The sequence below is a fragment of the Gallinula chloropus genome (assembly GCF_964237585.1).
Source record: "Gallinula chloropus genome assembly, chromosome: 7".
Lineage (NCBI taxonomy): Eukaryota > Metazoa > Chordata > Aves > Gruiformes > Rallidae > Gallinula > Gallinula chloropus.
Window position 1 is genome coordinate 7,603,482 of NC_140092.1, and position 22,411 is coordinate 7,625,892.

Genomic DNA, 22,411 nt, shown 5'->3' on the forward strand with positions numbered 1-22,411 from the left:
AATGCAAAGCTTAGAAATAATTAAAAGCATATTGATGGGTGCTTGTCCTAATGAGATGCAACTCAATTGATACTGGTTTGCTGTACAATAAAGCGAGATAAATATTCTAAACAATCTTTTTTTTTTTTAAATCATTTATATCCATGGTTAGATGATTGCTATCAAAATAATTTTAAAATAAAGACATCAGATTAGCATGTATTGCTTATTTAATTTTTATTTATTAGCGTTAATTCTAAACGTAATATTATTATATCATGAAGTATGAAAATCTTGGTTTAACAAAGTTGTAGCAGTTACTTTTAAAACAGAAACAGCTATTTTCAGGTCACTGTGATATTTTGAATAAATTTATAGCATATGTTATATTTCAGGTGAGCTCTGTGAGGAGAAACTAGATTTCTGTGCTCAAAACCTGAATCCTTGCCAACATGACTCAAAGTGTATCTTGACACCCAAAGGATACAAGTAAGTCTAAAATAGTGTCACAGTTCAACTGAATCTAAATTTCTACTTTTTTAACCTGCTTCTTTTCCCTTTCTTTAAGTGGAAGCAAGTTCTACTCTCAAAATACTAATTTCAGTTATTATCAAGCATTACTGCAGAATAGGCTATTACTTTCATGTAGATCTTAAATATGCTTTACTGATTTTTTTCTGATCCTTAACAGTTCTAATTTCAGTGAGATTTAAATAGGAATGCAGAGTAGAGCAGTTATTCTATGTGCCAGTCTATGCAAAATCCTTTTAGTAGCTTGGACAGTAGGAAAATAATTGCTTTTAATTGAAGTGCTGAGAAGTCATTGTGAAAGAGTTTATTAGGAAGGCGCACCAGAAGGTACAAACTAAGGAAGTCTATCCCCAGGAAAACTGATCTTTAATTACACCATATCTTTATAATAATTAATTAGTATACACTATTTAAAATGTTTTAAATAGTCTTTAAGTTAATCAATACAGGAAACCTGCAGCTTTCAGCTGTTGTTATATGCACCTGTTTTATGCACAGTCTGCTGTTGTGTTAATATCAGATTATTTATTATAATTCCTACTACATATTTAAAATAAAGCAAAAAATAGTCAAATATATGAAATATTCATATGAACGTGGAGTGAAGTTGACAGTTTTCAACCGGAAAATAGAAAACTTGTTGGATTTAAATGGTTGTGTGTTAAGTTTATTTTCTTTGTGCCACTTGAATAATCCTAGCTTGGCATTTTATATTTTACTGCCTAGTTCATTAATCTTCCATGTTACTTTCTGAGATTTTAAATGAGAAAATAGCCCATACAATAATTTCAAGCGTGTATCTCAGGTTTTTAATAGAATACTTTATATTCTTTGTTCAGTTTTCTAATTTATGTATGTTGAGACATTTGATTGAAGTACTTAATTTAAAGTTACACAGCTATTTAAAATCACTCTTGGAACTTTAGAGAAAATTCTAGATACCAGAACAAACAACAGCAAGGAGGGAATCAAGGATCCTAATGAAATCAATTATATACATCTTAATTTCAAGAATTAAAATCATTCAGATGCACAAATTTGTAATCTTTTCCATTAATTTTTCGCAGAGTTCTGGGCACTCAGTCAGTCTAATATATGAGAATTCCTTGAAGAAATGCCAGTAGCATGAACATTAGGAGTTTCATGGGAGGGAAAAACAAAAAAAAACCCAAAACCAAACCACATTGTGTACTGTCTTGAGGATATGCTGTTTCTATTTCAGTGGGGGCTCTGGGAGGGCAGAGTATGTGTTTTGAGACTTCTGTTATTTTACTACCCATGGAGCTATTTATAGTAAATCAGGCTGGTGGAACTTCAAGGGGAAAAAATTATGCATAACCTCTAAACTGTATAAATGGAGCATTGGTCCATTCATAGCTGTTCAGTTGACAAAGAAAAAATCCATCAGTACAATACGAGTCCTGGATTATTTGTCTCAGTTTCAGCAGCTAAGCATATTGATTATTTTTAGTGTTTGCAGCCACTTACAACATCCTGTAACATTCTGCATTACTCATAAATTCCAAGAACTGTCAAAATGATTCATGAGGGCTCTCTAGATTTAAACCACAATTCTTCAATATAATGGCAGATGACTAACCATGTGTAACTAGCAAACCTCTATTCATTACATATGTAGATTCCCCATGATTAAGCTACATGGTCTTTACACATAAAGTCACAGTAATGCTTTTTTTTCCCCTTCAGTTTTAAACAATTCAGTAGTTCCTTAACTTTTTCATAAGCACACCGCGGTGTTGAAAGGCACTGTGCAATCCCACTTGTTTTCTTGTTGCACAGATGTGATTGCACACCTGGATATGTAGGTGAGCATTGTGATATTGACTTTGATGACTGCCAGGACAACAAATGCAAAAATGGAGCACAGTGTACTGATGCAGTCAATGGATATACCTGCATTTGCCCAGAAGGATACAGGTGAGAAAGATCTGAAGACAGTACAAACATGTATGTCTTTGTCAAAGTTGTTTGGTTTTTTTTAAACAAACAAACAAACAAAACACTATTTTTTTTCTGTTTGTATTTAGTGGCTTGTTTTGTGAGTTTTCACCACCAATGGTTTTACCTCGCACCAGCCCTTGTGATAATTATGAATGTCAAAATGGAGCACAGTGTATCATAAAAGAGAGTGAACCAATCTGTCAGTGTTTATCAGGCTACCAGGGTGAAAAATGTGAAAAGCTGATCAGTATAAACTTTGTCAACAAAGAATCCTATCTACAAATTCCTTCAGCAAAGATACGCCCCCAAACCAATATCACGCTGCAGGTAAGATTGCTTATGTTGCAGATTCTGATCTGGAAGAGAGTGTAAATGACTCCTCTTGGTGTGGAAAATGAGCCAAAGTTGTCAGTGGCTCACTTAAAGAGCTTTTTATGGTTTGAGCTAAAAATCTAGTAGAGTCACTGGAATAACTCTGTTCATATTGAAATAGATGGGCTTATTGATAGGAGCAGAAAGAATTTTGTCAGTTTGTGCTTCAAGGAAGAATTTTATAGTGAAGTAATAAACTATGGCAGTAAATTCAGAGATTTGCTTAATAGAGCATTTTGATTTAATACTTATTTTTAGTTCTTTCTAAGTGTTTGTTTCTTTTAACTAGATTGCCACAGATGAAGACAGTGGGATCCTGCTCTACAAAGGCGATAAAGATCATATAGCAGTAGAGCTTTACCGGGGTAGAGTGAGGGTCAGCTATGATACAGGATCTTATCCAGCCTCTGCTATTTACAGGTGAACACAGATGAAACAAATTTCTCACTCAAACAAAACATGTATTAATTCCTTATATCAAAGTCATTTTTTCATAGATGGTTAAAAGAAATATATGCAAATGAATGTATTGTCAGACATCTAAAACCTATTGCCAAAAGATGTGATTTGGCTTGGAAAATAATGCAGGTATGTCACAAAGATAATATATGTATGATGCATTAAAACTGCCTAAGAGTTAGCTTTCACCAGAGTATTTATACATTTGTGTAAAGTACACATGTGAAAGTGGAGTTTCATCCAAGATGTTCCTGCCAAATCATTTCCTAGCATACAGGGTAAAGTGCAGAAAGGAAATAGAAGGGTTTTTTCTCCTCTGTGTTAGGCAGCAATATAATGTGGGACTTTTCCCCTGGAAGCCACGAGAAAGCTAAGAACTTGATTGTGAAAAAAGGCACTACCCTTGAAACAGAAATGGGTTTTGCTTCAAAGTCATTATGAGACAGGATCCACATCTACTTCTGGAGCATAATTTTTCAGGGTTTTTAAAGTGAAATTTTTCTGATTCTCTGAAAAGCTATCACCTGAAGTTCAGCAGATAGTTTATGTAATTCAACATTGCAGTCATTGCAAGAGGGAGCAAAATGACAATAGGCATCACTTCTTGACCTTGATTGCCCTAATGTTGCTACAAATACATTCAGAAGTAAAGGGGAAAAGTTAAATGAGCTTTCCATGAATCTTCTTTTTGCTATGTTCGCACCTTTTTTTTTGTTGTAAAATTATATCTAGTGTATATTGACTTGCTGAAGTTTGTAGCAGCTATTTTTCTACATTCTATTAGGGACATTTCTTTGGAAGCAAATGATTTTTTAGAAATGATTGCACTCAAGTGGCAATAGAAAATCAAAAGCTTAAGTTTATATAGCAGGGAAACAATGCTAAACTTTGCTAGGTAATAACACCAAGAGAGCTGTGGTTTTGATAAATTACTGAAAGCATTCCACAGGAAAACAAAATGATTCCTATAAAATACAATATGAAGTTGCTTTGTAAAACTGTAACCTTTTACACTAAGCATTTTAAGGTTGCTTTTATTTTCTGATATGTATTGCATAAAGTATTTTTACAATTCCATTAAATGGCTTAATGTGTTGAAATAGTATATATATTTTAATTCTATAAGTTTACCTATAATAAAAATGGAATTTGACTTTACAGGAGATTGAAGTATTTAACACAAATTTAAAATGGCAGGAACATGCACTTTTCTCAATTATTACAATTCAAAATAAGATTATTTTGAATCTGGGAAAGTGCTAAAGAAATTTAGATTGTTTTGACAGGAAGTAAGATAATATATAATTTCAAGTTATTTTTGCTTCCATTTACTTAAAATATTTAGAAGACTTATTCTCATTGAAAACATATATTTCCTTCACATCAATTTTTTTCTCCAGTATTACTGGATTATAATATATAATGGTAATTCATACCTGTCCACTTTAGTTTTCTAGAAAAAAATGTGAAAGCAATTCACATACAGGTAAAATTAAAAGCCATAAATGTAGAAGTGATTAGTAACTAACTAAATCAATTAACAGTCTCAATTAGGTTAGTGTAACAGAACAATTAGAAGCATCTCCCCTACATAGTTGAGCAGTTGTTTTGAATTAAATGACAAGTGAAGAATACAGGCACAGTAAAGGAAGGATGGGAGGTGTATTTAAGTTTTACAGGGTGACACAGTTGTTTCATGAAGCAGATGCACACTTGTTTTTTATATTTATTATTGTTGTTAACAACAACCTCCCTTTCATTTGAAATAAACTTTATGGTGAGTTTCTAGAATATACTTGAAAAGTATGATGTAGCAGCACTAAGACAACTGTAATGAAGTCTTTTGCCCTTGTGGGAAGTGCCTATCTTGGAAGCAGCCTAGATATTTCCAGTGTATATATTTTATGTTTGCGCATCTGTACAAAATAGATATTCTTTAAGTTCTATTTCAGGTTCTAGAAAGGAGTATGTTGTAGCATGGGATCTTTTACCCGTTACACTCTAATCTCTTCATCCTTTCCAACCTATTCCTATTTTTTGAACTTTTGTTTGCAGCCATCCTTGTTTCCAGTTCTAGCTCGTTCCTAGATTCTTTGTGGTGTTTACTGTCCTTTTCCAGCTCTTCACCTTCTTTTCACCCATTCATTGCATGTTGTCTTTCTGTGCCTTTGTTACGTATTAAAGCTGTCTCCTGTCATGCTTCCTGTCCTTTCAATCCCTCCCCTTGGTTTCTTTCCTTCCTTCTCTCCTTTAATTTTTTCCTAAGCCAGCTAGATCTGATCATCTTTGCTCCAAAACAGCTCCCAGACATAGCCTACAGTAGCCTACTGATTCACTTTTCCTCTTCTCTGTTCTGTCCTTAGTTTCCTCCCTGACTCAATACCGAGTCTTCTTTTCCTCACAATCCACTATCATCCATCACAATGCATTACATTATTGCTTTATTCCAACTATTTCTTGCTCAGTCTTACCTTTTTCTTTTCTTTCTGCATAGGCCTAACTTTTGCTTCTTCTGAATGAGAATCATACAGTATCTTTCCCTGTCTGTGCAACTTTGATCTAGCTGTTGCAATACCCTCTTTGAATGGGTTGGCATGCCCATATCCAGCAAGTACTACTGCAGCCCAAAAGTCTAAATGAAGGGAAGGTCCTAATCATCTGTGTATTGAAGTATAGCCAGCATGGACAAAGAATTTTGGGACCTAGCCCTCCAGTTTCTGCAGACTTCCATGTTTTCAAGATTTGCCACCTTGCCTCAGTGGATTTTCAAAAAGATGACAAGTGGATAGACATTGCCAAATGTCATGACCTGCAAAGCAGGGTTAATAGAAACATAAGAGATGATCCCTTCAATTTTGGAAACTATCTTGTCTCTTTAGAAAAATTAAAATCAGTTTCAGGCATCAGTCAGTATGGAAAATTTTAGAAGAAGCTGATGAAATTATAAATAGTTTAAAATAATATTGTGAAATAGGGTTGTTGGTTCATCCTAGTAGGCAGATAAGCACCACACATCCACTCACCTCCCCTTCCTCCCCCAGTGGGACACAAGAAGAGAAAATGAAGATACAAAAGTCAGAAAAATCATGGGTTGAGATAAAAATTATTTAATAACAGGAAAAGTGGAGGAAGAAAGAAAGAAAGAAAACAAAACAAGGCTGAAATTGCAGTCATTCACCATGGGCAGACTGATGCTTAGCCAGTTCCCAAGCAGAACATGGCTAACCTACCTAAACACCCTCCTCCGTTTTACTTCTGCCCATGACAATATGTGGTATGGAATAATTCCTTGGTTAGTTCAGGTCATCTGCCTGGTTATATTCCCTCCTACCCCTCCTGCACACCCCTGGTCTATTCACTGGTGGGTGGGGCACAGCAGAGCCTTTAACAGAGAATGCCTTGACACTGTGCAAACATCAGTCAGCAACACCTAAACCATTAGTGAACTATCAGCATTGTTTTGGTTGCAAATCTAAAACACAGCACTGTATCAGTTGTTTTGACAAATAGTAACTCCGTCCAAGCCAGACATAGTACAAATAGGTGATGAATAATAAAAGAAAACAAGTTAATATATTATGTTTTATCAGAGAGTTATGAACAAGACAAAAGAGCATTTTAACTCAGATAGCTTAAGAAAAATAAGGTTTAAGAACAATTTGGTAACAGGGTAGGCAGTTGGCAGACTCAGATGGGGAGTTGCTCATAGTGAGAAGGAAATTTAAATTTATAAATTTCCTCAAGAAAGTGAAGATTCATGGATAGTATAGAAAAAAGAATAAGACAAGAAACAGAGGTCAAAATTAAAAAAACAGCAGACAGACAGATTCAAGTGGAAGTTTTAAAAGTGGCAGTCAAAAAATGGTGTGTTGAAAAGGAGTCAAATGGGAGCTATAAAGCCTACAGAGGTATTTGCAGTAGCAACAAAACAAAGTTACAAACAGATGACTCAATCATGATAAATATGGCGAATCAAAAATAACAGCAGTCTAGCCCTGTAGAGTGGATGAGAACTGCTTTACCAATGAGAATTGACTGCAGAAAGAGCCATCATCCCAAAAGCACTCATCAGTCAATCTGAGTAACGTGATGATGGCAGTGCCAAGACCAATAAAGAAAATTAATTCACTGGAGATGGTTATTTGGGAAAAGTTGATCCACTTGGGTTTTTTTTCTGTCTAGATGTCCATTTATAAATGTTAAATGTTCCTTACACAAAAAAAGCACCCAAACTTTTCATTCTGTAAACTAGTTTTCATCATATATTTAGTGGAAAAATGAGAATATTTCTTCCCAAACCATCATTCTTTTACAGAATCCAAGAAACTTTAAATCAGTTTTTCTTACAGCTTTTCATTAGGATCTGTGCATTCAGCTCTCATTTCTCTAATGGGAAATGGGCTAGAAGTAATGTAAGTGCATTGACAGGAAATAGTGCACAGATATACGTTGTGTTTATGCCCCCTTTAATCTGAAACATCCTTACCAGGAGGGCTTCTCTTTCTGCAGTAAAATTTTACCAGTAAAGCAGTTTAAACTAGAAGCTCTAAACTAACAGAGACATATACTCCCTTTACACATTATGTTTTATGCATCCCTGGAATGCCCTCTTGCTATAAAAGTGCATGTTCTGTGTTGCTCTCATCCTTTTAAATATTATTGTATAAATTGTAAAGTAACATAATTTTCCTTGGAACAAGACAATTATATTAGGGTTTCCTGCTTACTTGTAAGTCAAGAAGTCATATATGCATGTTGATTTCTTAGTACACCTTTTTTCCCAGGTTCATTTGAAATGTGTTAAATAAATGAATCCTGGCACTTTTCTAATTGCTTAATCACAGCAAACAAACCTCCTAATACACTGAATAGACCTTACTCTTCAGGAATGATGAACCCTGACCTCTTCCTCCCCCCATGGAACCTGGCAGTCCCTTTCCTGCCTGCTCCTGAAAAGTGTTTATTCTGCCAGTGTCTGCTCTGTTGTGTGTTTGCACTTTCACATAGAGCCGAGTTTATGTAAAGCATGCATGCTATCATGCAGATCTTTTATCCATGCAGAGCTGAGCTTGTCCACATAGTTAGAGTTGGTAATAAATAGCCAAGAAGCTACTTAATGTGTCGCAGCTGTAAACAACCATGTGAGTGCTTCTGATCTGTTCCAGGACAAAAGCAGTTATGTTAATTAAAACATCACTAAGGATGTTATAAGGTAATTTGCTTGATTTTTGCCTTGAGATTTAGGGAACTAATCCCTTTCAGCTATGGTGCTTCTCTAATGAGAAGAGCTAACTGACTGTATGACTGTTCAGTCCATCTCAGGCTATCATACAATTGGTTCATTTAAATAACTTTTTTCAGAGGCTTAAGCTCACTTATTTGATTGTGCCCTGAAGCAAATAAAGGCTGTCATAGGAATGGTTATAATGTCTGGTCTCTGAAGTACTGCTCATTGTCATAACTTCCATGCAGCCATACATTAAGCTCCTAATTCTCCAGTGGAAAATGGGCTAGCAGTAATGTAAGTACAATAATATATTCAGTCCCAGCATTGACTAATAATATTCTTCCTTCTCTGATGTACTTAAACTGTGTTCAAGTGCAGAGTAGTTACCCTGCTATGTTTGCTGTGTAGGTATGGAGACTGGTAAGCATAGGCAGCCATTGCTTGTATATAGTAACACGAGTAGGTTTCTCCTTATACAGTGTAAGCACCATGCTTGAAACAAGCCTTTCCTGCATATACCCTTCAGGTATATGGCTACTAGTGTGTTCATAGATTGTTAGTGAGAAGAAAATGGTATTTTTGGGCAAGAAAAACACACAATATTCACTGTACTAACAAGGAGCTGAACACACAGAAATAACCATCCCTAGAGCCAGCGGAGCTGTCTGGACCAATGATGTGATTTTGCCTGGGAGGACTAAGGTTAGGTACAGTTCCATATTCCATAAGTAATAGATTTATGTATATCACTGGAGTCAATTCAGACTTTCAGACTTGTAAAATATCTAAATCCACTATTGTGCAACAAGTAAGATACACATGCACACACACACACACACACACACACAAATAATATCTTGCAATAACAGAATAGAATCATAGAATGATTTGGGTTGGAAAGGACCTTTAACAATTATCTAGTTCCAACCCTCCTGCCGTGGGCAGGGACACTCTCCACTAGCCCAGGGTGCCCAAAACCCCATCCAACCTGGGCTTGAATAGGAGGGGACATCCACAGCTTCCCTGGGAAACCTGTGCTGGGACCTCACCACCTTCCCAGGGAAGAATTTCTTCCTAATAACTAATTTATCCTACCCTCCTTCAGCTTGAAGACATTACCCCTAGTCCTAGCCCTGTGTGCCTTTGTAAAGTCTTTCTCTAGCTTTACTGTAGCCCATTCAGGTACTGGAAGGCTGTTATATGGTCTCACTGGAGCCTTCTCCAGGCTGAACAAGCCCAAGTCTCTCAACCTGTCATCACAGGAGAAGTGCTCCACCCCTCTGAGCATTGTTGCAGAAGAGCTCCAGACTTTTGTTGTGTTCAAATTCCTAGCTAGTAATGCACTTCAACTGATGTTTACAATATCCTGTAGAGTTACACAGCTTGTTACTTGATGAGGACAGGAATAAATTTGAATGAAAAAGGGTTATTAATTTACAATGTGTATTATTATTAGAATGGTTTTGACCGTATATTATACTGTATTGGTTCTTAAACATACCTGCATGTCCTTGCTTAAAATCTAGTTTTCAGGAGACTGCACTCTGGGAGAAGTTCTGTTCTGAAGCTGTATTAACTATTTGAAGGGGAAGAAGACCAAAATTTGTTCTAACCAAACCATCAACGGTTTAAAATTAATATCGATGTTTATTTTGCAGTGTGGAAACTATTAATGATGGCAATTTCCACATTGTGGAGCTGCTAGCTATGGATCAGATTCTGTCTTTATCTGTTGATGGAGGAAGCCCCAAGATAATTACCAATTTGTCCAAGCAGTCCACTCTGAATTTTGATTCTCCGCTGTATGTAGGAGGTAAGAGGATTTTGCTGCTTCTTGCTAACAGTATCATAGCTAATTTACTCTGGTAGAATACATCAATAAAAACATGGTAAGACATTCATTGAGCTAACACATTAAGATGAAACTTTAGCAGTTAATCATTTCGATTTCAACAAATCATATGTCCTCAAACTGCACCAGCTGCTTTTTTATCAGTACAGGTATTTGATGTCTGCTGTACAATTCTGCAATTTTTCTACTATTATGTATCTTTATATTACACTGAAGAAGTGTGTTTTCCATTGTTTAGCTCCCTGAAGATGCAATAAGTCCTATCCAGAAAGTGTAGAATTCTAGTATTCTATTTCAATCATCTTTTACATTTCTATTTCACCGTACACATATTTGCAGGAAATGATAGCAAGGCATAAAACCATGAAGTATAATTTCTGTCTGGAGGTCTTGCTGCTAAGGGCTGATAGGAGTTATGACATTAGGTAAGAAGGGAATCAGCTGGAAGGTTGCCTCACAGCATGTGTCAGAGTTTGGTTTTTGTTTTGAGATGAAAAAATCGTTTGTTTCAGTAAAACTGGTAGTAGGTGATTGTGGAGATAAACTATTTCAGACATTTTTGACCATTTGCTGCAATTCACTCTCTATAACTCTGGATTCAAGCCCTTTATTTTAACCAGAAGTTTCTGTTGACTTTCTGGTGGGCCTGCATAATCTAAGTAAAAGAGTCAGAAACTTCAGCCACCATCATTATCAAGGGCATTAAGAATAAATTATTAATGATCAGGGATCATTAAAAGTAACTACTCAGGGCAGTTATTTAGATTTGTCTCTAAGGGGAATGAAAAACAGGAAGCTGCTTTGATTCAGATTGAGAACAGTCAATTTCTCCTATCAAACCTCTGTAAGAAATCCCTCTGTTACAAATCATAAGGAATAAGTTGACTTTTGTCTCTGCAAATCTCTATTTGTCCCTTGAAACACTTCAGGGTTTTTGTCAAATCTTTTCAGACTTTTTCATTGCCTCCTTCCATCTAAAATGGGAAGAAGCACAAAACGAAATTCAACATTAGTCATCACTCCCTATAAGAGCAGAGAAAAGAATTAAAATTACCAAATGTATGAGCTGCCTTTAAAATTGCTTCATATCATGAATCTTCAAAGGAGGATTGCCTGGTGGAAGGACAGCTGCATTTTTTTTGTGTATCAATTCTGCATTGTTGTTTACATAGTGTCCTATGCCACATTCTCTGGACAGAGGGATGGTTCTAGACTCTTGTAAGACCTCTATGTGGTTGCTTACTTGTATTGCCAACATCAGTTGGATATTTAATAACTGCTGAGGCCATTTTTACTACTTCTTGAGAACTGTGGTTAGCACAGACTGGTCCCCCTGTCTGTTATGGGCACCTGTCAATGAAACAAGGCTAGACTGCCAACTATAAACATTGATTCTGTGCAGTGCTAGCACTTACATTTTGATTTATGACATGGTTCTCCTCTCCATTAGGAGAATCATATTAATCTACATCATCATTTTCAAGTATTAGAAGAAAGAATTTTTTGAAATAATGTTTTCCTTCATTGGATTGATCTGTAAGAACAGGAGTCTTTTTCATCCTAGGGCATATTCTTTAGATAGGCCCCATGTTCCTTCTATCTCTATTCTTCACATTGACTTCCAAGCAGACAATTAGGTCAAATGTTGGTCCAAAACAGAACGAAAACCATTATCAGAAGCTCATTATTACAAAATAAAGGTAAAAAAAGAACCCAAACCCAAAAAAAACCTAAAACCCAGTAGACTGATATTCAGCTCTTAAACTTTTCTGGTTTTTATCTATGTTTATCTATGTATGATTTTTAAATTTCTTTAGATGCTTAACTTTCACTCTTGTATCTTTATACTGCCCATCTTTTTTGAGATTCATTCAATTTTTTCTCATCCAACTATATCTAGAATTTTTAGAGAATTCAGTCACACATTTCTATCAGTTAAGAACTCAAATTCTCACTAGGATTTTATGCAGTATTTTTATCTTTGCCAAAGTCTTAGTTTGACACCTATATCATCATGTAGTTTACACTTACTCTTATCACCTTCCTGTTAAAATGGCATTTCTGGTAAGCATCACCTCAGCTGGCAGGATGAAATTCAGACTTGACAGCAAGCCCTTGTATGGTTTTCTCTCTCTCTCTCTCATTCTCTCATTCTCTGTATCTCTCTTCCCCTTCCCCACCCCCTCATTAGACTGGGGGGAGGGGAGGCAGGGTTTAGGTTTTTTTGACGTTATTCTCCAGTCACAATATTTGGTATTTTAATTTTATTTTTACAGAAAGTAAGCTAATCAATTTATACTTTCTTCCTTTTTGACCTTTTTCCATCTGTGTGGCTCTCATGTGTGGTCAGACTGCATACTCTAGAAATTTTTCAGTCCTCCTATAACAGATTTCAGTAAATCATACTGAAAGCCCATGACTTTTTGTAAGAAGTCTTAAGAGACAATCTGTTTCTTCTCAAAAACTCTTCAAAGGGGGTCACAGACTTCACTGATACTTCACATTCTTCTTGCAGAAATTAGAACACATTTTACTATTTGAGCAGCACCTTGTTTCATGGAAGTCCCTAGTTCTGAGGCAGGTAGGGCATCAGCTGCTTTTCACAGGTGTCTGCTCTGTTCTAGCACTTTCTGAATGAGATACTAATTTTGATAGTGTTATTGTGTCACTGTTACTTAATAGAGGTCTTATCACTTGTGTCCTTGAACACTAATTTGGTGATTTACCTGTAGTCAGGTTCAGTGACCAAAACCTTAAAGAGAGATGGGAACTACTTTCTTACCTTTTAGAAAATAGAGCTGAAATATTTGCCTGCATTGTTTTTATGGCAGTTCATTCCTAAAGTGATAGAGAGCCTTTATCTAAAAATTATCTTGGAAATATTGCTAAAGACTAGAATCAACCACTGCACACACTTCAGCTTTCTGAGCCTTGTTAACTGGCTAAAGGAGATTAAAAGTGTACAAGCTAAAAGTTTGTACGCTTGCATTCTGTTTCCAAATGTCCTCCATATTTGAGTTCAGAGACAAAAATTTCTCAGAATCGCATGTGCTATAACTTCATATTATCTGGTGTGATATGTGTTTTTATGGTACTCAGAAATCATAGCTACATTTCCTGGTGCAAGTATAATGTCTGGCTTAGCATTGCATTGTGTACTTAATTTCATGGGTCTTTTATTTTTACAATGGGTACATACAGCACATTTATTCTCTATTGGATACCTCAGACCATACAGCTGAGTGTTGCTTTCAGAGGAAACCCCAGGATGGTGATGCATTAATGACACTGCCTTGACCCTGGATTTTGAGAATATGACAAAGTTTGGAGGAAACAGGAACTAATGATTGTTTGCAGTCCGAGTCCTTTAATATAATAATCCCAGTCCTGTTTTACTTAACTGATAAGATCAAAGAAGATGAGGCTTTTCAGCAGTATGGATGCAATATTTTCCATTGCTGTAATCACTGAAGCTTAACACAAATGAAATTACAATAGTCTCTAAATGAAAGGCAGGTCTGCTTCGTTAGTTTGCATAGCATTTCTGCATTACTCTTAACTTTTCAGAGTAACTACATAAAGTCATTAGAAGTGTCAGGTTACATGGTTAAAGAGCAGCTATGCAGAACACCACCTCTTTCTGTAGTTGTTATCTCACTAGGTACTAGAATGACAATTATTAATTTTGCCTATGAATAAACCTGTGCAGCTAGCACAGGTTTAGCAGAAACATTTTCATAAGGGAAGACTGTTTACAGTAACATTCCTTCTGAATTAGTCTTAAAAGATTAACTGATGACAACAGGATAACTTCATTGCATATATCTCCTGCTCCAGTTCCACCTGTAAGAACTATTGGCCACAACAGAGGAATTATTCTGAAAATGGCCAATATCAAGAGATTTTGTACTATCTAGAAATAGGTATTCATAAGTATTTTAAGGATATTATTGACTATCATTGTTTAAAACTGTAATGGCAAACTATGAGTGCCTTTTTAAATAATTTTGGTTTGAGACGTTTAGAACAAAAATACTTCTGAAAGTAATGGAACTTCCTCCTTTTGAGCTTTTCATTCCAAGAATTTTCACTAGCAAAATCTCACGTCTGAAATGCAAATGTCAGCTGCAAATTGATGAACTGGTTCTACTAAATTCTTCGGGATTTGAGTATTTTAGCAACTGCTAAATTTAAGAACTTCTGTTTTTCCAAGACTCATAAACTCCATACTGTCCTACACTTAATTGCACTGGGTCAAAACCAGGCATGTGTCTGAACCTTTTCACAGTTGAGAGCTTCCTTTTTGAAGTCCTATATACATCTTTTTAGTTGGATCCAGAGACTTAGGAGCTGTTTTACATGTGTTTGACAACCAGAATGATTTCCAAATACTAGATCATTGCTCATAATCATAGGCTGAACATCTAAGAATGATTAATTAGGAAGAAATATTTCCTTAAAAATGTTTAAAACTAGCAGAATTAGTATGGAAAATGGCACGGTGATTACAGTCATTATTTGCTATTATTAATTTCCTAGGTATGCCTGTGAAAAATAACATAGCAGCTTTACGCCAGTCTCCGGGACAGAATGGCACCAGCTTCCATGGCTGCATCCGTAATCTGTACATCAACAGTGAACTCCAGGATTTCAGAAACGTGCCACTGCAAGTGGGAATTCTGCCAGGTTGCGAGCCTTGTCACAAGAAAGTCTGTGTGCATGGAACATGCCATGCGACCAGCCAGTCAGGCTTTTCCTGTGAGTGCGAAGGAGGATGGACCGGACCTCTCTGTGATCAACAGACTAATGACCCATGTCTTGGAAATAAGTATGTCCTTCCTCAAGACAGAACAGTATTTTCATATGTATATGTCCCTTGTTACGTGTTTTTTTCTCATCAAGAAACAAAATATCCTGAGCATGTAGAAATGAAAAAAAGTGTCCAGGTTATAGTATATTCTGTCTGTGAACTTAATGCAGAAATTCCCCAGTTTAGGGGAGAAGATACACAGATCTCACTGAAGTTCTGCCTGAAGCCTGGGATACGCTTTTACATACTTCTGAATGGGCTGCTTCTGTAATGAGCTACACTGATGCAAGTGTTGGTATGACACTTGGTACAAAAATCATTTAGAAGAGGCTGAAAATGGAAAAAACCCCATTTATTTATAATTGTATAGAATTATTTCTTTATTATTATTTTTATTTATTGTGTTTCATAAACATTATACAATAGATACATCTAATATTTTTACATTTTCCCAGTATCCCAGGTTTTAGCAGGAAATGAGATTTCTACCTTTATGGTCAACTTCTGTGTAAGTCCATGTGTGCTAATTTGTTTTGCTGATTTCACTAGAACATTTTAGGTTGGATATTTTATATAGGTTTATAGAGATGGTTATGCATATATGTGTGGAGAGAGAGAGAAAAAGATACGTATATATGTGTATATAAGAGTATTGATATCTGCATCTTCATCTTTTAAATTTAGTATATACACAATTTTTTGGCTCATGGTATCCCAGCACAAGAAGATCAGAAACTTCAGAATTTCGGAGTTCTCAGGATGGGAAACAAGAGATAAAGCAAATAAGTCGTACCAGGTTTAAAAAAATGCAAAATACAATGTAAAAGAAAATACAAATGTAATGAAGTTGTGGCTGCCCCCTCTCTAGAAGTGAGGATATGGCCTTTGGGCTATCTAGTCTAGTGGAGAGTGTCCCTTCCCAGGGTGGGGGTGGTTGAAACTAGATGATCTTTTGATGTCCCTTCCAACCCAAACTATTCTAGGATTCTATGATGTGTACTGCATCCATTTTATACTTCAGGAGTCAAAAATAACATGGATCAAGTTCTATAATGAGAAAACCCAAGGAATTTCTTTGAACTATCCTTGAAAAATTATATTCTTTATAGGTTCTTATAATTTTACATATTGGCACCCAAACTGAGTGCAGTAAAAAACTTTGCAAGTATCAAATACAGGCAGTACCAAGGATAGAATTAAGTGAGCAGAACATTAGTATTTTGTTAGCTCTTGAAAGTATTTGGTTTGTTGCAGCTGTATACAGTGCTGTGAGCTTTTAGGAGAGAAAGACAAACCAAAATTGTTTGTATGGAGTGAATGAAGGCTTTACTGTTCTTTAGTTCCTGGAGAATTTGATTCTGTATTTCTTGATTCATCTCTAAATCCCGTCTATTGAATAGATGCTTTTTGTCCATCTGATACAGTATAACTTTCCACTATATCTGAGAAGCAGACATTTTACCACTGTGATCTCTGTTTTGAAAATGTAGGGGATCTTTTAGAGATCCCTGTATACAATAAAGAAGCTCAAGGCTTAGATATGTTTCACCTAAATCTAGGTGCTTGACTGAGGAACACTGACCAAAGTTTCCTCTATAGTCAGTACTGGAATAGACACATTTCTACAGAGAGAATTAGACCTCAAGTGTTCTAATCACCCTCTGGGTAAGCTCATCACTCGCCATGACAGTCTGGGGAGCTTATGGCAATTATACATCTGACTTGAGCGCCTGACATGGGTACCTAAAATTAGATAAGATGAAACTGTGCCTGAGAGTTTGCACTTAGCTTGATGTTCCTTTCAGTACAGTCTGAAGATGAAATTTAGGGCTTCAAAGAACAGGTGGAAGCCAAAGTGTAAAAGTTGGCATTAGCTAAGATTTAAACATCTTCTAAGTCAAGTAAAATTTTACCAAAGATCATGACAGAGATTGCTTTGATATCTAAAACAATCTGTGTAGAATATGACATGATGTCAGTGTCACCTGAGCAACTTCATAGATCAGATGTTCTAAAAGTAATTGTCTTGTAAATGGTGAACAGATCAAATGCTAAGGAGAATGAAAACTAAACAAGAAAGAGATATCTGCCTTGTGTTACTGAGCCTTCAGTTTCGAGTGTCTTCATCCAGCAGTCTTGGAATATCAGACTTCAAAGAGAAGAAAAGAAATAATTTTTTTTTTAGGGAACATAGTTGCCTCAAAAGGACAGACTTTTGCATAATAGGGAAGTTTAAGGTGCTTAAGCTAGTAGTTAAATTTTATAGTTGCAGTTTTTAATCCCAAACTGGGTATGTGAATGTAGGCTGTGTGGTGTGCCTTCCATTTGAATATCCTGTGATGAGGCACACTTCCCAGGCTTTTTCCTCCTAGTTGCACCATGCTACAGCACTTGCACAACATTAAGGGTACAGATGGAGAGTTGTAATGTAGGTTTCATTAATGAGTGGAACGTTGATATTTCTAAACTGAGACAGGTTTAAATACTTCATGCAAGTTTGTCGAAGTTAAGAAGTGTTGTGCGCGTTTTTCAGTTTTACCAGATTCCTTACTGTACTGAAGGATTGGAGTACAAAGCAAAAATGTTTCCAGAAATGCAGAATATTTTATCCAAAAAATTTTAAAATGAGATGCTGTTCTTAACAGAACTCTTCTTTCACTATGAAGTGCAATTTTTACACTAATTTTGCCGTCTTCAAATTAAAACCAAAGGATTTTGTCTTAGATCAAAGGGCATTTTTTTTGTATCTAAAATTTACGTATTTCTTTAGTTGGCTGCTACAGCCTACTAAAGCAGCTGTGTGCTCAGGGATCTTACAATGCAGAAAGGAGAAACATTAGGGAGGGTGACTGTAAGCATAAATGTCAGGATTCCATTCCTCCCTACAGAGGAAGCTTTACTGTGGTCTGCCTAGGAAATAGTGTACAGATAGAAAACTTGTGTATCAAGACAGCAGTTAAAGAAAATAACTTTATTTCTAGGAAGAAAGTTATTGACCCTTGCCACCAAATGAACAAAGGGAAGTGATTTTTTTTCCCAAGTCATTGGTGATGTTTTCAGAAGATGAATTCCCCTTAATCTTCAGCTAACACCTAGGAATAAGTAATTAATTAAACATTCTCCTTTTGGGAAACACCACCTATCTCAAGAGAAGTAAGACTAGCTACGTGTTTCCATACTGTGCATCAGAATTTAGAAGATGCAGCTTAACTCGCAGCCTTATTTTGCTTAACAACAAGATTTCAGCCTGCCACAAAAGTTTACCAAAGCTCAGCTGAGAGAGTAGCTAGTTTATTCACCTGGGTGAGATTTGATAATATGCAACCTCATCTAGCATGAGTTTCTGCAGGAGTATTAGACGTGTGCTGTTGGCTTTCAGCAATGTGAAGAACCTCCTCATACATTAGATGGCCACACTACCGGCAGTTGGCAATGCAGACTAATGTATTTGATGAAAGAGCACATGTTCATCTTCGAAACTGCTGCCCTTGGGTCAGAAAAGTTTCAGTTAGGAAGTGCCTGACCTGTCATTGTGCTGGGAGCCACATACTTCATAACTGACAAGATTTTTAATTTTTTTTTTTAAATGATACAAGAACCGAAAATTCAGGTGAGTATCCTTTTTTTCATACTTAATTCTAGTGGATGACATTTGGGCTTGATTTTGCTGTGTTCTTCTCAAAAGCATGCTGAGAATTTAGGTAGACAGGAAATGTTGGTTTTAAGAACTGTGGCCTGTAAAACTCTTCCATAACACATCTACAGTGGCTGTTTTCTGGTGAGACAGAGTTCTGTACTGCAGCTTGTTTTGTGTAAACCTGAATACCAATTAGCAACCACTTCACTGCATCTCACTGAAAAAGTCCATTAGAAACAAAAGCAATTTCTTCTGAGTACAGTCCAAAGTATTTGTAGTTAATGTTGCTTAGCCTGAACTTTGATGAATAATTTATTTTTATTCTCTTGGGCTTGTTTCCCCTGTAGATGTGTGCATGGTACCTGCTTGCCGATCAATGCGTTTTCATACAGTTGTAAATGCCTGCAGGGACATGGGGGAGTCCTCTGTGATGAAGAGGAAATGCTGTTTAACCCCTGCCAATCCATCAGGTGTAAACATGGCAAATGCAGGCTTTCAGGACTTGGAAAACCATATTGCGAATGCAGCAGCGGATACACGGGGGACAGCTGTGATAAAGGTAAAAAAAAATAATTTAAAAATCACATTGTTCGTCTCAGAAAACAGGTTTTTTTATTAAAACATGAACAGCCAAAAACATTACCAACTTTTTTTTCCCACAACACACACATTTGTTGCTTTTTTTTAACCATAAGAATTTATCACAGTGAGAGAAAAATCCAAACTTTTCCCATGAATTTATTTACATTTTGAGGATTTTTTCATCAAATGTTTTGCTGTGAAAACATTTCTCTTTTTTGCCTTTATTCAGAAACACATTTTTACTATATTTAACTATTACCTTTTACCTGCTGTATCTTTCTGTATTTATTGTTTCTCTGCCTTCTGCAACTGAGAAGCCAAATCCAATGATTCTGCTCCTAGTTTTATCACAAACTCTACTTTTGACCTCTCAGCTTCAACTGATTTATCACAGCGAATTATGCAGGTGAGATGGATGAAACCAGGATGACTTTTCCCCCTACCTTTTTCTTTATCCTTTGTCTATCAAAGCTCTCCCTCTCCCTCTCTTCCCCTTACCCCACATGGCATTATTTTGTATTGTATGTAGATGTGAATAGAATAGAAGAATATGGTTGCAGAACCTTGAACAGATGTCTCATTTTTAGCTATTTTTTTACCTCAGTAATTTATGAAGTTAGTGGAATGTAACTTGTATTAAATAACAGTTTGAATAATATTAAACTCCAGGTCTAATAAATTAAATTGCATGCTCTCTGAAACATTTCCCTATGGTAAATAGAACCAGCTGCAAGCTATGTAGGAACAGAAGATGTGTATTTTTATAAAAGGAAAAGATTTAAGCTTCCAATTTTCTTGTCATTGTAATAGCTTTGTATTTATGGTTTACATATACATAATATAAACTTTACTGAAAATAGGAGGTATAGGAAATAAAACTCAGCATTAATCAAATTACGTTGGGTAGAACCACTAGTTTCCAGTACACAGCCCGAGTCAGACTTTAAAATATCAATCCCAACTGCAGTTAGAAACACAGCATCTTCCTTAGCAGTGTCAAGCGTTCTTTTGACCTGTGTCTCAAAAGTATATCTCTTATTTTAAATGTTGTTTTCTACAGAAATCTCTTGTCGAGGGGAACGAATCCGAGATTACTACCAAAAGCAGCAAGGGTATGCTGCGTGCCAGACGACCAAGAAGGTATCGAGACTAGAATGTAAAGGAGGATGCTCAACCGGGCAGTGCTGTGGACCACTAAGGAGCAAGAGGCGGAAATACTCTTTTGAATGCACTGACGGGTCGTCATTTGTGGATGAGGTTGAAAAAGTGGTGAAGTGTGGCTGTACAAATTGTCCCTCCTAAGTGTCCCTGTCACACTTGTCTTTTGAAAATGTTGTATACTTATTGACCGTGTCGGACTAATTAATGCTTCATAGTGGAAATATTTGAAATATATTGTAAAATACAGAACAGACTTATTTTTATTATGAGAATAAAGACTTTTTCTTCATTTGAAAAAAAGATTCAAGTGCTTGAACTGAGACTTCTCATAACCAAGAGGAGCTTTGAAGAAAAAAAAAAAAAAAAAAAGACCTGGTAACAAAGATGGGAAAATTTAACTGCTTTTAACATGGATTCTTCTTTATAACATGCTGAAGATACACTGACACTATACACACGTGACTTTTTCAACTTAACAGCTCAGAGATGAAATATTGACCAGAACATGAGGCTGGTTTTTTCACTTTTGTATCAGTATATTTTATTGTCTTGACAAACCATAGCAGTCACTTACCTATGGATGAGGAAGCGTTATGAGTGAAAAGAATCAGATTATACAGAAATAAAAGTTGTATGAAATACATTTTATCATTTGGAATAATTAAGCATCTTGAGAAGATGGGGTCCCATTTAATGGATGGGCAATGGGAGATACGAGAATATACTATAATCCTGAAATCTCCTGATGATGTATACTTTTATGTCAGCATGTTAGCAAAAGAAGCATAAAAAGTGTTTATCTGCCCTTTTCCAGTATTAATTTTTTGTAATATATGTTTTGGGGATGATAAAAATAGATTATTGATGGGTAAATTAGTAATAATATGGATTTCTGTTTCTGAGTTCTAAACAACTCTATACAGTATTCGGTTTCATTGAGAAATATTTATTGTATCAAAGTACATTGTACTTAACCCTTTTAGGCCATCCCTTTTACTGTTTTTCAATGCTTTAATATATATTAATTTATATTTGTCCCGGTATTTTTGTAATTTTTTTTTTTAAAGGACTTAAAATCAGGATTTTTTGCAATAGAACTAACGTAGCATGTCGTCTTGGGGTAAATGTTTTCGGTCTGGTTTTTCTTCCCCTTCCTTTTTTTCTTTTCTGTAGTGTCTGACCACTTGGTGTCACTGAATCTGAAAGTGATGACAATCTGCAGTTTTCACACGCAGCAGATATTCAGGACACCTTCCAAGAACCTGTAATGTATGACAGAAAATGTCTTTACACTAGATGGCAATTGTAGCAAAGTTAATTTTCCCTATATACACTACTTACAGAAAATAAGATGGCGTGTAGAAAATGACATTAGAAGGTAGATCTTTATAAATTAATATTCCCGTGGAGCTCTTTACCTTTTTTATAAAAAAAAAAAAAAGAAAAAAAGGCTGTGCTATCAAGAACTGTGACTTTCCCCAAATAATAAAACTACTTTACTGCCCTAATGTTCCCCATGTTAACATGTTGCTGCTAAATTATAATGTAGAATTGGTAATCAATAGTGGGTTGTGTTCTTCTTTCAGTAAAACCCAGGGTACCCTGTAAAAATGCAGATGTTTTTCAATTTTATTTTATTATTTTTTTTACAAAAAAGTTAGATGTACATGTGTAATGCAGTGTGCTTTGTCTTATTTGGACTGATATCAGTAATGCTACTGATGTTTGTAAATTAAACAGATATTTACTTCATTAACAGCTTTTATTTGTATTCTTCTGAGAAGTTTAAATTGTCTAACAGCCTTTAATTAAACATCTGTAGTTGCAAAGAATATTTGG

The 22,411-nt window shown here is 35.8% G+C and overlaps 1 protein-coding gene across 2 annotated transcripts in view; it reads left to right on the plus strand.

Annotated features, from left to right (window-relative positions):
• Window positions 1–20,713, plus strand: part of SLIT2 (slit guidance ligand 2) — a gene marked incomplete at both ends in the record, with an annotated part of 248,458 nt that extends 227,745 nt beyond the window's left edge. For both annotated transcript variants that reach the window (XM_084266864.1, XM_084266865.1), the window contains 8 exons: window positions 375–468; window positions 2,311–2,448; window positions 2,559–2,799; window positions 3,134–3,264; window positions 10,189–10,343; window positions 14,922–15,210; window positions 19,177–19,388; window positions 20,472–20,713. In XM_084266864.1, the coding sequence (XP_084122990.1) occupies window positions 375–468; window positions 2,311–2,448; window positions 2,559–2,799; window positions 3,134–3,264; window positions 10,189–10,343; window positions 14,922–15,210; window positions 19,177–19,388; window positions 20,472–20,713 (1,502 nt within the window). The remainder of the gene's footprint in view (window positions 1–374; window positions 469–2,310; window positions 2,449–2,558; window positions 2,800–3,133; window positions 3,265–10,188; window positions 10,344–14,921; window positions 15,211–19,176; window positions 19,389–20,471) is intronic.
• Between the last annotated feature and the right edge of the window lie 1,698 nt (window positions 20,714–22,411).